At 31.8% G+C, this 17,958-nt stretch overlaps 2 protein-coding genes across 6 annotated transcripts in view; one reads left to right on the top strand and one right to left on the bottom strand.

Moving 5' to 3' along the window:
- The window catches only part of LOC126829553 (glutaredoxin domain-containing cysteine-rich protein CG31559), a 31,051-nt gene extending 21,467 nt beyond the window's left edge, over nt 1–9,584 (top strand). The window contains exons 2-4 of the mRNA XM_050559503.2: nt 2,234–2,470; nt 4,688–4,753; nt 6,944–9,584. Coding sequence (XP_050415460.1) covers nt 2,234–2,470; nt 4,688–4,753; nt 6,944–7,132 — 492 coding nt within the window. The 3' untranslated portion in view covers nt 7,133–9,584. The remainder of the gene's footprint in view (nt 1–2,233; nt 2,471–4,687; nt 4,754–6,943) is intronic.
- A 1,410-nt stretch (nt 9,585–10,994) lies between these two features.
- Nucleotides 10,995–17,958, bottom strand: part of LOC126829533 (mucin-2) — a 63,228-nt gene continuing 56,264 nt past the window's right edge. For all 5 annotated transcript variants that reach the window (XM_050559473.2, XM_050559471.2, XM_050559472.2 and 2 more), the window contains 3 exons: nt 17,731–17,809; nt 15,375–17,218; nt 10,995–14,770 (listed from right to left, as the gene is read on the bottom strand). In XM_050559473.2, coding sequence (XP_050415430.1) covers nt 14,654–14,770; nt 15,375–17,218; nt 17,731–17,809 — 2,040 coding nt within the window. In that variant the 3' untranslated portion in view covers nt 10,995–14,653. The remainder of the gene's footprint in view (nt 14,771–15,374; nt 17,219–17,730; nt 17,810–17,958) is intronic.

Below are 17,958 nucleotides of genomic sequence, written 5' to 3'. Positions count from 1 at the left end.
AAATGTATTTAGGTTTATCAGTAAAACTGCTTATTGGAAAAATTGTTATAGGGTCCTTTTTATTGTATATTTCAGTCCAAAATGACTGAAAATAAAGTTGATGACAGACTGTGTAATATATCTGTCACAGAATTAAAAAATTGATATCTAAATTGAAACTAGAATTTCTGGTTTGATCCAATCTTGCATAAACAAAAAAAATCCCCAAACCCATAAGTTGACTGGCTATCAAAATTTTGGATTGTGAGCCCCTCTTATAGATATAATTTAAAGAATTGAATATTTGTTTTGTATGAAACTGGGCTAATGAAGACTTGTGTACAACATACGTGTTCTATTCTGTAAATTTTGCCCGGACAGTGGCGCTACGGTCTGTTCTTATTTCAAATTCCACTTGTCAATGGTTCTATTACAAGTACACAGGACCTCAATTTTTCGTCCCAATAGAACGACTAGACACTGTCGTTGTCAGGTACTCCCGCCTGCACCAACAGACAAGGGGAAAACGTGCTGGAAAATACCAGGGAACTTTCTCAACCAACCCTAGGATCAAACCCCGGATCTCCTACAACTCCCATTTTTCTTCTTGTAACATTGAAGAAGTTTTAATTCAATTTAATGTATTTTGGATTATGTACTATCATGTTGATATAATGGAAAAGGATAACAATTAGAAAGAAGATTAAAATACTCAACTCTCTATTATATGGATCTATGAAATAGGGTTTTAACATACTACCTTTCTGTACAAACCAAGATGATCTATACACATATATATATATATATACATGTATATGTCAAATTTTAAGGTGTGGTTAGATACATTATAAGGCCATATTGAAATAATATTCTGGTGTCACTTCAAAAGAGATGCATGACCTGTTTTTATTTCAAATAATAAAATATAAAACCAATCTAATTGATTACTGCACATAAATCTATGAAAAAATCTGAATGAAAGTATAACTATAGTCATACCCTGCCTCATGACAACCAACTATTTAGTATAATCCATGTATCCTAATATGCAACAATAAAATACTCTAAGAGCAAAGTATAAAAGCTTGGTAACGATTCTATGGATGAAATTTGTACTAGACTTGATTAAAGCACATGTCACCTCCAGATGACATTAATTTGAAAAAGTGAGATTTGCATGTGGACTGCGACCACTCTGTGGTAAATCCTGGCTACACCACTAAACAAGTGATAATCATTTATTTTTTATTCTAAACACAGAAATACTTTCACATAGTAAAGAAAACAGCATGTCATATGAATATTATAATAAAAAACTCTTGTCTGTTACATCTTTATTTTGGTATATAACGTGTTCTCGCATATTTTAATTCCTGATTGACTTGTTTTATGTATTACTCAGTTTATGTTTTTATAAATTTTTATACGAGATCTACAACATGAGCATGTTAATGTTGTCAAACATCCTATTTATATTTGTGTATTATTTATATTTGATGACAAGTGGTAATTACAGTTAATATTATCATTGTATAAATCACATTTGCTAGAACATACTTTATTAAGAGCATCATGTTTGTTAATTTTAAATTTGTGATTAGCTAACTGTAACATAAATTATTTTGTACATAAATATAACCATTAAATATCTCATGATCAAATTTCATAATTCATAAAGATGTTACCATGGTAATCCTGTTGTATAATGATCATAGCTACCATAGTAGTCCTGTGGTACAATGATCCCATGTTTGGTACAATGATTACAATTACCATGGTAATCGCTGTGGTACAATGATTACAGATATAACGTTAGGTATGATTTACAGTGAGAAACCTAATACCAGGTAAAAAAAGCTGTATGTACAAGTTAGAAAGACTGCTTTTTGTGGTACCTGTCAGACACCTAATCGAATAGTCCCTGATATTTTAAACCAGTATTAAAGATATCATTGAATCACCATAAATAGACAAATCTGTGCAGGACAAAATGACAGGTACTAGAGGTGGGACGATTTACTCAATACTACCTAGAGAGTAACTGTACCTGATACAACCTGAATTTAACTTTGACGTTGTCTGGGACAAGTATCTTATTTCCAGGCTGGTGTATGGATACAGTTGAACATATGTACTTTACATATAATAGAGATAAGTCAACATATAAATCTGAATTCCACACAAGATAATCACCCCACTCTATTGATATGATATTCTAGTTTAATTGATGTTTTTATTGTATTGATCTTTACAGAGAAATTACTGTTTGTTAGAGAAAGATAGAATAGTCATATATACAACTAGTATGTCAGTGGTTAGAGAAACTCACGAGAAATGTAAAATTGTGCGAAATATTCTACAAACAAACATGGTCCGTTACGAGGAAAAGGATCTGTACATGAGTAAAGATAATCAACGAGAACTTCAGGAAAGATTGAACACAAACGGTATTCGTGTTCCACAAGTTTTCGCTGATGGAATACTACTAGGGGTAAATAATTTATATCATTCTATTTATACATTTCCAGCTGATGCCTTGAATAATTGAAATATATCGTTAGTCAGGCAATTGGTTTCTTTGATATAAAATCTCCAACTGAATCTGTTGCCAGTATCTTAAGTGTGTGTCATTATTACAAAGAAATCTGGATTGTTTCATTTTGTTTGCATACGGGGGAAAAAAATAACATTCCTCTTATATCAATGTGGAAAAGGATTGTAATTTTGGAAATGTTTGAAATTTAGCTCGTAAAGCCAAATTTTATAAAAATATTTTCTTTCGAAAACTTGAATAAAATGCTTTTTCTCCATGTAATTTAGATGTAAATAGAGAGAGACTTACATATGGTTCACTTTTATTTCAATAATTCGCTTGTGCGTAGGGGTCTTTAACAGTGGGAGGAAACCAGAGGTCCCAGAGAAAATCCACGAAAATCTACTGTTTGTCACGTACAACCGGAGAATCAAAACCACGCGACAGACCTTATGATACAACGCGCACTAACCATTCGGCCATCCAACTCCCCTTAGATGTACTGTAAATAACATTTAGAAATCAAATAGTGTATTTGATATGAGAAACGCCCAGCTAAGCACTCACTAGTACATATTTATAAGAATTATAATACCTTTCCCTCATATAATTCAATAATTCTACATGCTTAAAGGAGCTAAACTTTTAACTCATTATTTACCATAATATTTGAAATTAAAAACACAAATTAGAATTCAAATTCAATATTGATCCATTTCAATTAATATTGATGTCATCTTACCGTGGAAATATGGGATCCTAATATCCAATATTTAAAACACAATGAACATTAAAATCAGTATACAACATATCCCACAAGACAAAACAACAAAATAATAAAAATAAATATGTGTCAAATGGACTGTTCAAGTATTTCATCCAATATAATTGATTAGAAATTACTAAAAGCTGGATATAAATGACTTAATATATTACATTAATGTGTGCTTTTAGACCCAGGGTTTTAGGTGGGTGGGGGGGATGGCAAATGGTTAGCATATGTGTGTGCAGTATAATAAGGTCTGTCATTGAGTCAATTGACATGGTTTTGATTCCCCGGTTGTACGTGACAAGGAGTAGGCTGTGTTTTCTCCGGTTTCCTCCCACTGCTATAACGACCCCTAGGCGAAGGGAATTGAGATAAAGTTGAACCGTACATGTATGTTAGTCCCGATGTGACCTAGTTTGTGTCGAGGGGACATTAAACCCCATTCCTCTCTCTCTCTCTTGCTTTTAGAACCATTTTCATCTATTTTAAGGTTGTAAAGATTAGTGCTATATCCCCTTTAAGCATAAAACAAGAATGCAATAGAAGTAAAGAAATACAATTTTGGGGGTTTCATTTTTTTTGTAATAATGGCTGACTTTTTATGAACAAATTTACTGCGCCTGAGGTGGTTATTATGTGAAATACTGTCTAACTGGTTAATATATCATAATAAACTTTATAATAATACAGTTATGACATTAATAGCTTGTCAACATATTAATGTGGATTTTATCATTTCATATATTCCAAGAACTGAAATGGAATGTCGTTTAAACTTGGCTAATGAAGGTAGGAGGAGGCCATACAGAGTGCTATGAGGGAAATTTTGCCCAGTTACTTTTCTTCATATATCTGGGTTGGTGTACATGCAAGCCAATGTGTACATGTGACCTCCTTTTTCTGTCCCATCTGAATGACAACACAATTTCCCTGTTTCACAGACATGTGGAAGCAAGGATGCCAACATTGGCACTGTGCCCCTCCCCCCCCCCCCCCCCCCCCCCCCGCACACACACAAAAAGTCAACAGATGCTTTAATTATTTAAGAATTAATATATGATTATTTTGGAGGCCTTAATAGAATAATGTTTTATACAGGACATTAATACAAATTAAAACAGAGTGTTGATTCTATTTTGATTCCTTCTATCCTCAAGATGAACTTTCCTCGTCGGCCTTGTAAGCAGTACTCCTGCATGGTTTAGCAGGTCGAATCTAGTTGTTTGGATCGGGCTAAAGATTTGAGTAGGTTTTTTTACTGAAATAAAAATACCACCACCCACCCTAAGACAAAGTTTATCTTGAATAACAACTATATATATGTAATATTTACAGTGATGTTTATATTGAATGTTCGTTTTGTTTATCATGTAATATTATAAAGATGATTGTTGTTTTTCACTCAGGGAGCTGAAGAATTAGAACGATTAAATGAATCTGGAGAACTACGAAATATTTTCTCAGAATATCCAGTAAGTAGAACTTCTTAAAAAAAACCCATCTTGTTTTAATATCACTATATGTCATGATGGTGTTGGTCAGGAAAGTTCCAATGTGGTTTCCCCTTGTCAGTGGTGCAGGATGGAGGGCCTCACAAGAACAGCGCCTCGTCGTTTGGATGGGACAAAAACCCACAGTCCTATGTACATGTTGGCGTCCACATAAAAGATCCCTTAACAGTTGCAATTGAAAATAATTGTAGGTAGGCCGTAGCACCATTGTAACCACTGTACGGACAAAATTTACCACATAGCCATGTCTTCATTATCCCAGTTGATGTTAAAAAGTAGAACATTAAAACCCATTTCATTTAGTTTCATTGTATTGTGGCATAAAGGAAGAACCCTATAGAATATCCAGATTTTATGATCATAAATTTCAAAAACATTTTTCCTCAATATTTTCTGTTCACAATTTTACTTTTAAAGCTTAGTAGACCTTTTGTGATATATATTTTAAAACTTGTTCTGTCATTTGTTGACAGTTTTAAGATTAAGTATGGACAACTTTGCTGTTGGTGGGCGTATAACATGCTGGACAAGTCAAGTTTTTTTTAATTGGGTACATCTTGAATCATGTAATCTAATGATTGTATAGAGTTTGTTGGCACCAGAACTATTGTTTATAGTGGCCATGTTATCTAAGACAAGTACATGTACACTACTTAACTTGAACTGGACAAAGTTTTACCCTGGACAAATACAAAATGTCCCCTTAGTAAATGTTATCTTAAGACAAGTCCACTAGGCGGTACGCTATCCTGGACAAATTTATCCACATCAAAGATAACTAGTAACGGCAATACGTGGTCCTTCCCATCATTTGTTTTTCTAAATTAAATAGTATCAAGACCAACTCTGATAGAGAGTGTGATGGTTTGTGCTTATACACTGTCCTTATTGATAGGTTACCTATATTGTTAGGTCCTTCCACAAGTGTTAATCGAAAACTGTCATCAACAGTCATTAACAACGGGAAACCAATATTGAACTTAGATATTTGATACCATTTCCTCCATTTTTGTTTACAAGAATTTCAACTTTGTAACCTCTGTGAAAGAAAGTTTGATTTTGATAATAGTCTGTGTTGACCATATGTTATATAATAATGGCTGATTACCTTGACAACACCAGATATCTTGCTGAAACTTGCTGAATGTTTTTCGTGATTTTTATTTCTGTAAATCGAAACCAACTAGATTCATTGAAACATGTTTATTTTCCACTTAAATTGTAAATTTAGCTTCATACATCACAAACTTTTGACTATGCCAAGGGGTGCTTAAACCACTCACATACTCCATCTTTGCCAACAAACTCTGCCACACCCTCGCCTTGGTGGGTATCAACCCTTCAGACTATGCAGGACACAGTTTTCGTTGGGGTGGGGCCTCTTTCACCTTTCAATCCCCGCGGATCTGATCCACATTCAAGGTGACTGGGCCAGTAATTGTTACCAGAGATACTTATACCCCTCTCCGCAACTCGGCACTGTATATGTCTATTTAAAGTTTGGACACTTTGGGACTTTGTTGTATCTCCCTTGCATCAATAAAGTTTCTTTGTGCCCAAACCCTTCGTTGTTATTATTATTACAGTTTTTATGAAGTAAGAAAAATTAATTATACTTTAATTTATAGTGCTCAGACAAATATTTGATTAATTGATTCAGTTGGTTTACAGGAAGCACTATTCAAGCTGAATTTTGGTATTCATTATCCAATGTCAATTAAAACTAACTGAATTTGTCTCCTAATTGAAATTAATAATGATAATTGAGTGACATGAACTAATATTCAAAAATGAACAGATAAAGGAAAATATCTTGATGCAATATATTCACTATTTACAGAAATCTGAATACAAACTAGGTCAGTCTGGGACTAACATTGGGTTCAATTTTTATTTTATTTCAATGAGTTGCTTGTGAGTAGGGGTCTTCAGCAGTGGGAGGAAACCGAAGAACCCAGAGAAAACCCATAAGGTTGAACAGGTGACCCTGCTCCTTGTCACGTACAACCGGGGGATATCAAAACCACGCCACTTGACTCAATGACAGACCTTATGATACAGCGCACAGGCGTTAACTATTCGGCCATCTATCCTCCCCCTCCTTAATTTAATATCATCATGTATATTTATACTTGATATTGTATTTTTCAGAAAGTGGTTGTAACATCTAATTGTGTTAAATGTGGTGGCTACAGATATGTTCCCTGCCTTATATGTCATGGTAGTAAAAAATCAGTTCATAGAAATCATTTTACCGAAGAATTTTGTGCCTTACGTTGTATGCAGTGTGATGAAAATGGACTCCAGAGATGTGATTTGTGTGCTGAACAACAAGAATAATATCATATTAAAATAACTTGAAATAAAAAACTGAAGGCCTATAGTGTGTTCAATATATTATATGACTTTTGTGAGTATTTATGGCTGAAATGACAATTTCAACTGGTGTAATAATTTTTGTTCATGAGTTGTAGAAATGTTTGATATTTTTACCTGTTTGAATGTAATCCTTAATGACAAAAAGACAGAGATATTAATTAAAGCTACTTATGGTCATTAACAACTTTCGGACAATATCTAATCTTCCATGCCTTTTAAAATGTACTCAAATTGATTATTTGACATCTAATTAAAAAATCAAAATGTTAAAGATATATAAACTATGTACTTGGATTCAATCAGATTAAAATGGGTTCATGAAAAGATATACCCAACACTTATACACTTGTTTCTAAATACTGAAATGAAATTCAACCATTTTTGAACTGGTATTCCTTTCAGTGATTTCTAAACTTTTCAAAATTCCTCCAATGGTGATCTGGGGCCTGTTTCACGTAATTTTAACTAAGATAACATCCAAATTTTAGTACTTTGATTGGATAATATTAGATTGCTTTTAGTGCTTAGCCAGTCAAAAAAGATTATATTGTCAAAATAACTAAGTTGTTATATATATATGACTTGACTAGGGACAGAGAAGCCAGAATCACATGAGTAACTTTCACTCTGAGGGTTAGTGCAGAGGGCAGGTGGGATCTTTACATAAAACCATGTATATGTTTACATATAATTTTACCATATGCAGCTAGCAACAATATATTTTGTTCAGAGTCTGATAACTTCAACATGTTTACAGTTTGCCCAGTGATATAGTAATGTTTTTGGTTATGTTTAACAAGTTTGGTTGATGACCAAAACCTGATCTCCCCCACTTAATTATATAATATGAATAGAAGACTTAATGTATTTATATAATATGAATAGAAAACTTCATGTATTTATATAATGTGAATAGAAGACTTAATGTATTTGATATAATATGAATAGAAGACTTAATGTAATTATATAATTTGAATAGAAGACTTAATGTATTTGATATAATATGAATAGAAGACTTGATTTATTTATATAACATGAGTAGAAGACTTCATGTATTTATATAATTTGAATGGAAGACTTGATTTATATAATGTGAATAGAAGACTTCGTGTATTTATATAATATGAAAACAATATTTGATGTATTTATATAATATGAAAACAATATTTAATTTACCTATATAATGTAAAAACATGATTTATTCAGTTATATACATGTAATATGTATAGAAGAATTATTTATTTGCTTCAATGGTTAAATGGTATTTTGGAATACGGATCTGAATATTTTAAAAAGTCAAATTATGTGATAAATTTATGCATTAAAGATGAAACAGTTGCTATTTTTATATCTTGGGTACTCCTTCTATAATGGATATTAGGGTACTTGTTTATAGTAAATATATATATATATAATTCTTTGTTAAGATATATGTACGATGTATGTTTATATACCTATAAGTATTTTTGTATCTTTTGCCTTTATTGAATTCTTTATGTGATCGACTTCCAATTATATTGATAGGTTTATACAAGTAATGTAACCTATCTTATTTTGGGTAAAAAAAACCCCTTGATATTCTTGTAATGGTAAGTTTGGTATGACAAGAAATTATTATGCTTCATAAAATTAATGGGACCTTGAGGGATGGATACAAATTGTATGTTTATATAAGACTGTGTTCACAATCACACACATGTACCCAAACTTTTTTTTCGCGTTACAAACAAAATAACAGTAAATACTTAAACCAATGTCTTGATGATTTTTTCAACAGTTTAAAGAAGCTAATGTGAGAATGAAATTTCATAGTGGTATATTAATTCCCTGATTGTGTTCACATTGGTAACATATTAATATAGTGTGGGAAATAAGTCTACAATTTATCAAAGTGTTTAAATGTCAATCTAAGTTTTCACATTAAGAATATGGATTATTTGCCACACAATATCTCAATGTGAACACAGCCATAATAGATGATTATTTTATTTTATGGTTTTCAAGGGTGCTATATTTGATTTGGTGGATTAAGTTTGTTAGTTACAGAAATGTATTTAAATTAATGTGACTGGTGATAGATCACATGATTTAGCATATTAATTTCTTGTATAACAGTAATATGTACATCATGGTTAGAAGATCTTAAGCATAGAGTTCTAGTCAATTATCTGTGACATAAATTTAATATTGTTGTGTTTGTGATATACCCATTATATGTTCCCAACTTGTAGCCTATAAATTTAAAGAATGATTATTTTTGTATTTGAGATTATATATACTCAACACACTTCCAATCTGATGCATTGCTATTTATTCTACCAACCTGCATTAAAATTATATTATCAAATTATATAAAATCACTTTTCTCTTCATATTAAAGAGTTATCTCCCTGTTACAACTTCAATAAAAGGCTACAGCAAACTTTTCAGATCTTTATTATTTTTGTTGATAATTTCATCATTTCATAATGCTTGCTTATGCTAGATTTCTTACCATTGTCTAGTTTGGGCAGAATTTTTCCTAGAAAACATTGAATTCCTACTGCTAAGGATTTCTAGTGACTGTCCATCAGCATCTGAATACAGGCTTATTTCTGGTCCCAATAGAACTACTGAACTTTCAGTGCCAAGAATTATATTTCTGCCATGTTACATAGAGATTTGGACCAAGGGGCAAGGTCTTTCAGTTGCATTTTGATACCTAGATCAGAGTGATAACAACATTGACACAAATTTACAGTCATAATATAAAATGTATATATATTATGTTATGGGGAAATAATCTGTTTCAATTGACTTCAATGTTAAATCCATGACATTTCTTGGCCTATAACATTTTCTTGAATGCTCCAATGATCTTTCTTTATCTTTAGAACCCCAAACAGTCCAGCATGTCATAATCATCTGATAAAAATATTGAAGGGGCTTGATTATTTTGACATTTTGCTTGGGGGGTCAAATGAATCTATTGGCAGTTATGTCATTTTAGTAGGCAATTTCCATAATTCTTGTCTGTTTATCATTAATTCCTGATCCTTCTGCATCAAATCATGCATATTTACCAAAACCTGAACGAAAATATAATTTAAAAGACTCTTCTTTAATTATAGACCAAACGGTGATAGACCAAGAGAATTGCTATAAATAGAAGAAATGAAGTTTTAACTTTCTACTGTTCTGCACCAACTGGGGTAATGACTGTAATGGTGTAAGGGTGATATATTCAACGTTTTATTAAATCAGATAATAAATGTGACCTCTAGCCGGACCACAAGCTAAAAACGTGATTTTTTGTACAATCAGGGGTCATAATTCAGGAAGTTACGATCTGATATGCCCAAATATCGACATTAACCAAGATCTTTGGGTTATAAACATGCATTTCAAGTTTCATCAAAATCGGATGAAAACTGTGATCTCTAGAGTGACCAAATGCTAAAAACATGAGTTTTTGTACAATCAGGGGCCATAATCCATGAAGTTTCGATCAGATACATGCCAATATCGAAAGGAACCAAGATCTTTTGGAGATAAACCTATATTTCAAGTTTTGTCAAAATCGGATAAGAATTGTGACCTGTGGAGTGTCCACAAGCAAATTGAAGACGGATGGACAGGAGCAACGACAATATACGCCCACATAAAATGTGGGCGTATAAAAAAAAATGCAATCCGATGCTACCAGTTTTCCAAAATATTTTTTCTACATTCCTTGCCTGTCCACTTGTAATTGAAGACGGATGGACTTGTAATGATCGATTCCTTGCCTGTCCACTTGTAAAATGATCGATTTGTTTTTGAAGAAAAAACAATATAAATCAAGACATTTTTTCATGAATGACAATTTTAATGATGAATATTAATATTATTGGATTTACATGTGTATAGAAGGCAACAATACATTAACAAGAAAACATGTATGGAATGTTACAAATAAAAGCACATACAAATTAAAATAAGGGTTTAACAATAATTAAGGTTACATAAAGTTATCAAAAACATTTTATGTTGCCCACAATGTATGTATGCGGACAGGGAAACATTTATTTTGGTCCAGATTAAAAACAAATGTCAAATATGGCCACCATATCTCTCTTCTAATTATTTCAAGAAACTTAAAACAAATCCAGAAAATCTGATCCCCAATACAAAAATAAATCTTTCATTCTGTTCATCAGCATGCATCTATGTTCTTAAAATAGAAATTCATTCCACGAAGGCACGCTCAAGACATAAATTTACATTAGACATCATTCCTTAAAAATATAAAAATAATCACATTTTCAATTTAACTACCAGAATGCCTATACAAAAGTAGTAGCCAAAAAACTAAACTTTAATCTGTATTTTGAGTTGCAATTATTTCAGATTTAGAATCTTGCACACAGCGTTCACAGTTAACGGATCAAGTTAAATAAGCAACTATTCCATACCAATGATTACAAACATATACATAATGAAATATTTACAACAGAAAACAGATAATAATTAACATGGATATATATACAGAAGTTTATATACAGAGTTTCTATAATATACACACATAGAAATAAGACATATATATATATATATAGTAAATAAAATAACAACAGGAACTAACAAAATACTAACTATAACAATACTGAAAGCACAGAATTAACTAAAAACAATCAAATATTCAGACAGTTACAGAAGGGAAAATAAATCTGATAAAAATATCCTTTACAATGAACTGATTACACCCATAATTAATCTTCATGAAATGGACAGGTTAATGTTTCAAGATAAACAATATTTTTCAATTTCTAAAACGCTAAAATAAATTTTAAGTACCAGTTTGTCAATACAGACAGTGCTAAGACAACCCTGTAGTTCCAACAAAAACTTGCGACCATGAATAGCTGATTCTGATCACAAACTAACTGTCCACAAGAAGAAATAAGAGATCGCAAGCAGTGATTAAACCCTGTATGATGCTAGCACCACGAAGTAAAAACCTAATTTAATAAATAATTTTAGACATCCTTCCCAAACATAAGAAATAGCTGCGGTATATTTTCTAGCATAAAAATCTCCAGTTAATAATACAGTTAACATCATTAGTATTGAATATTTTAACTTCCTAAATAACTAAAATAAATAATCATATAATGCTGAATTATACATATAAACTAAACTTGGTTAAAGTGTTAAGAAGCAACCCAAAACACAAATTACATGTAAACTTGTTAATTTCTTTATTTATACAGTTGAACACATTCTGATAGTTACTAAATTACTACTTGTATAAGCTTATTAAATTACAAATGGAAGCACGTATTAACTATTTCTGCTATGTTAAATTTAAAAGAAAAGCAAGAATTAACTAATATTTAACAAAAAGAAATTAGATGTATTTTATTTATATTGCACTACTTTAAATATTTATTCATTAATTAAAACACTCTGAATTCTACTTTATACAGTTATCACAAATGAATTTTTCTGATGATAATCTGTTGTTGATTAACTTAGTTTAGTAATTGCACATAACAATATTTAACATCATAGAAATAAATTCAATGAAATATATTAATAAATCAAGATTGACTACATTCTCCCCACAAAGTATGAAATTATAAGTTAGAGAACACAAAACCTGGCTATGCTTATTTAATATAAGAATGATAAAATACTGTTAAGAAATGTTTTTTAAAGAAACGTAGCTAGCCTATCATTGTTTTATCTATCTTGAGAAATATGTCCAATCATATTAAGCATTCAAATTCTCAAATAATTTGAAAGTTATCATCTATATATATTTCCTCAGCCACTGCCTTCACAATCGCTGCATGTTGACATTTTACAGACAAAATACAATTTATCTTAAACATAAAATAAGTATGTTTAATGTTTCTGGAATGTCAATGGAGTAGTTGTTAGGCTGAATGGACTTATGCCATGTGAATCAATTCTTATGCACTTCTTGCTATTCGTTATTTTCAATGGAATGTTAAATGTATTTGAGAATTAAATAAAAAAAGACTACAAATGATTGATAACAGATAATAACAGTGTAGACATATACTCTTTAAAATATAATATATATATATATATATATAGATATAGATAAGAATACAGCTAGATAGTTACATGCTAGTCTAAGTTACTGTGAACAACATTGAGCAATTGTTTTAACTTAACAATAACTAAATCTACCTAGATATAATGATATACACACAGAAATAAACAGAAATGTATAATAACAACAAAGGAATGTGATTATAATAAGTATGTAATATATCTATTGTTATATAGTAAATAAATATTCTAATTACACATCATGAGTCTGTATTAACCTTATAATCCACAAACACTTTAACCCCAGAAAAAAATGTTTAAAGTTTGAATAATTGAAAATAATATCAAATGTTAACAGCTTTATTCAAGATTGTCAATTGAAGGTAAATAAGAAAGGTTGCCAGGCCACAAACATGCCCACTGTAGCTCAGTTGGCTTCTACTTCTTTATCATACAAAATATTTACCAGTACCGGTAATTAGGTGATAACTTTAGCAGTTTCAGTTTGTTTATAAACTCCCAAGTCAATCGGATGACAATTTTAGCCTTCAGATAGTCGATCAAGGGCTATAACTCAGGACATGACGACAATATACAACCACATTTCAATGTGGGAATATAAAAATGAGAATTTTTAAATATGATATGATACAACATATTAAACATATAACTCATATTTACCATGATGTGGATTAACAGATTATTAAACAGACCCACTGAATGATTCTATATAAAGCAACAATAAATTACTGTATCCATGTTCAATAATTAAAATGAACGTAATTCTTTTTAACCAAGGATTTTAGTCAGTCAACTACAATTGCACTATATATGACATCTACCATTGAACTATGATTAAACACTAAATTGATATATAAGGTATTAAATATAGGTAGAATATATATAAGGAAGACAATATGACTGTCTATATCTTAATCTAGTTTATAAATTTACTGATTTAAATTATAACAATGCCTGGCCTAATATTCTATGTAAATATCCACTTTGAATGCAGTAAATATGAAAACAAAATACAAGCAGCTAAATTTCAAATAGTTCTAGCATCTGGTGGATATGAACAGAGAAGAGTCAACGATATACATATTTTAGAAGAGTTGTAATAGTACGGTATTGTCTTTAACATTGTTTGAAGGTTAAACAAGTGTTTTTAAACCAAATTAATTTGTGTACATTCATATAAACGAATAATTTCAGATAAGTACATTAGTGCATATAAATTGAATCGTTTTTTTTGTTGTTTTTTTTAAATACTGTATTGTTAAAACAGATGGATGATTACTTCATATTTAGATTAAATCATCAATTAAAATATAATTTAATTCTAAAATATTTGATAAAATAACAAACTAAGAGAATCCCACATTCAAGTAATCCACATAGTTTAAACTAACACTGTCCACATTTTGGCTACAAGAATTACATTCATGTGACTTCTAGTTTTTGAAAGTTTTTCACCATATCCAAGACCTTGGATTTTCTATTGTTGGCATTATCTGACCATTTTTCAGCTGCCAGTTCACTCTCTGTTGAACCTGAATTCTGTAGATAAAAAAAATCCCAACAATTTAATTTATATGTATTAAATTTATGATGATAAAATATAAAATACAACGGTCTAATTATTTCAATCTAAAAACAGAAATTAAATGCTAGGTTATCTCCCCTGAATGTGACTTTGGAATTTCTTGATCTGATATATATTGCTTGCGATGTCTGTGTATATTGTATGTCAGCGCCTTTGTTTTAAGGATTTTAATTATGTATGGAGTGGTCCTCCTGCAGTTATTATTAGTTGTTTGTCAGGTCTGCATAATTTCTCTGTAACATGGCATTAAATAATGGGTCCGGCTTTATAAACAAATAATAATTACCTAGCTTTTAGAATTGGATGCCGACTGATTTAGACCGGCTGGCTATGGAATCAACACTAAGTACTTGTAAGATATGCTATTATGCTATGCTTTGAAGTAGCTCAATAACTTATATATGGTTGATCATATCGGTCAACAAGATCAACATAAAAAATAATCCTGGAGGGTGGCGGAATATTACATAAGTTTCTGCTTCGGGGGTTCTTAACATCAAATATAGATTTAATAAATGACAATCAGCAAACAAGTTTAAATACCCTCCAAACACTAACCTTAATTTCTACTTTCTTCTCTGGTTTAGTTGATGGAGCAGAATTTTCTATCAACTCTATTTTCACTGGTGCGAAATTTGATACTGGAGCAACAGTGCTACTTGATTCTGACTTTTTCTGACCCAAATTTCTTCTCCAGTTTGGAACATCAGAAGTTGGTGTTGCCGATGTACTTGTTTCTTTTGCTGTTGTTGATCCATTTTTAGTAGTAGCAGATGTCATTTTAGATGTAGCTGTGGATACTGGTTTAATTTGACTGACCGTTTGAGGTTTTGCGCCAGTCTGACTGATGACTGGTTTGGTATTACTGGTTATATCTGCAGCTTTACTTGAAGTGGGAATACTAATTGTTCGACTGACTGCTGATTTTGTGGAAGGTACTGAAGGAGTAAATTTGGAAGCTGTGGATATAGAAGACACAGTAGGAGTAAAACGGGAAGCTATTGTAGACATGGGTTTAGTTGACACTGGTGTTGTTCCATTCTTTTCTGATGTTGGCTTTAGTGCTACACTTTTTTCTGGTTCTGGCTTTGGTGTAACACTTTTTTCTGGTTCTGGTTTTGGTGTGACACTTTTTTCTGCTACTGGTTTAGTTGTCACATTTTTTTCTGGTGCAGATTTTGGTGTTTCACTTGCAGGCGTACCTTTTAAGCTACTTATTCGATCTGCTATAGATGACTTTGCAGCACTGGGTGTTGTACTTGAAATAGAGGAAGTTACTACTTTAGTTTCCACTTTAGTGTTGCTGGTATTTATTTTAGCATGTTGCGTATTGATACTAGAAACTTTACTACCACCAAAAGATGTAGTTTTGGGATCTGTAGTAGCAGACAGTGTCGTCTTTTTACTGTCTGTTTCAGTTTTATCGCTAGACGTCTCCAAGGGTTTTGTCTCTGTTGGTTTAGTTGTAGATTTGCCGTTAACCACAGAAGATGTTTTCACATATGTAAGAGGCTTAACTGGACTCTCGGCTTTCTTCACTTCTACTTTTTCAGGTACAACTGTCTTGACTTCTTCCGTCGGAGATGTTTCATCTTTGACCGACTTCTTTTTCTTCAAGTTGGCTAACCAATCTGGTTCGCCAGATGATTTATGAGACTCTTCTACCCACGAGAGTCGTTTAGTTTCAATCTGTTTCGTAGTTGAGGTGAGAGGTAATATCACTGATTGCCTCTTTGTGACCTCACCCCTAGGAGAACTCTCAGCATCCACACGTTGAGAATTGGCCCTCTGTACTTTAACTGTGGTTTGTTCATCTTTAACTGCTTCTTTAACAGCATCGGATGCCACTGGCAGCGTTTTACTACGATTCTGTCGCTTAAGTCGATATTCCTCTTTGGGAGAAGAACTAACCGAGTCTTTAGAATCAGTGGGTCGTAAACTAATGACACTTTTCTTTGTCGGATCTTCATTTTGCTTATTCTCTTCCGACTTATCAACACTCTGTACATTGATTTCAATTTTTTCTTCAGGTTTGGTTTTATTTTCCGTATTTTCTAATTTCAGTTCTTTTGGCTGAAGTTCAACTGTCTTTTGTTCACTTTTAGCACTGGCTTCATTGTCCGTGCTTGATGGCTTTTTAAGTTTACCAAAAGCTTGCGATAGCTCATTATGTTTTTCACTAGGAGCATCTGTATCTGATTTAGTAGATGCAGATCTCAAAATAACCTCACTTTTATTTGCACTTTCACTGTCTTTATTAAGTCCTAGCTCAACTGTCTTATTTTGTGAAGTTTGAGCTGCAATAACTTTGGTAGAAGTTGCTTGTGATATTTTTGCTTTGGGTTTATCATCTGATAGATTTGTTGGAAGAGATGATGATAACTGGCTGATGCTTGGTGTTTCTGAAAAGATAGATGAACTGATAAATATTTATACTTTCTCTTTTTATAACAGTATGTCCATTTTCTAGATATCCCATTTTATATGGACAGACAGAGAAGCCATCATCCAGAAATGCAAAGGGAATTTTAAATTGGAAACAGAACCATAGAGGCTAAGCCAAATAAAATTAGTCTTAGACGTATGTATAAAAACTTTGTTTGGAAGCAAACCTCTGCCAACAGTCTGACTTCCTACTTGAATTAGACACAGGGTTGATAGTTGGCCACAAAATACTTGTTCTTATCAGCTGGAACACTAAGATTTTTTATTGAATCAAGTTATTCCTGATCTATGTTATGAGCTGGATGCCTGGTCACATAGAGACAAAGTCATTTGAGTTTATTGATTTTGAAAGCCAGTCCAAAGGATCAAGGAGGGTTGGGGTACATTTCCCCAAAGTAAGCCCTGATTCAACAATAAGAATATTTTTAAAAGACACATAAATAATATTGTCAACTGTTACTGGACTTACCTTCTGAGAATATACTTTGTGTTTGTGTCTTTGTTGGAGATTCTTCTTTTACTCCTGGAAGAGTTTTAGCTGATTTATCCTGTAAAAAAAATAATCAGAAAATTAGTTCATATTTCATATTCAAACAATTAGTAGCCAAAACAATCTATGGTCTTAGCCACTAAATCAGGAAAACTCTTTTGTTTCATAATTAATAAAACCACATGATAGAAGCTCAATACAGTTCAT

Source organism: Patella vulgata, chromosome 8 (assembly GCF_932274485.2).
Source record: "Patella vulgata chromosome 8, xgPatVulg1.2, whole genome shotgun sequence".
Taxonomy (NCBI): Eukaryota; Metazoa; Mollusca; class Gastropoda; family Patellidae; genus Patella; species Patella vulgata.
This window is presented reverse-complemented; position numbering and strand designations above follow the sequence as displayed.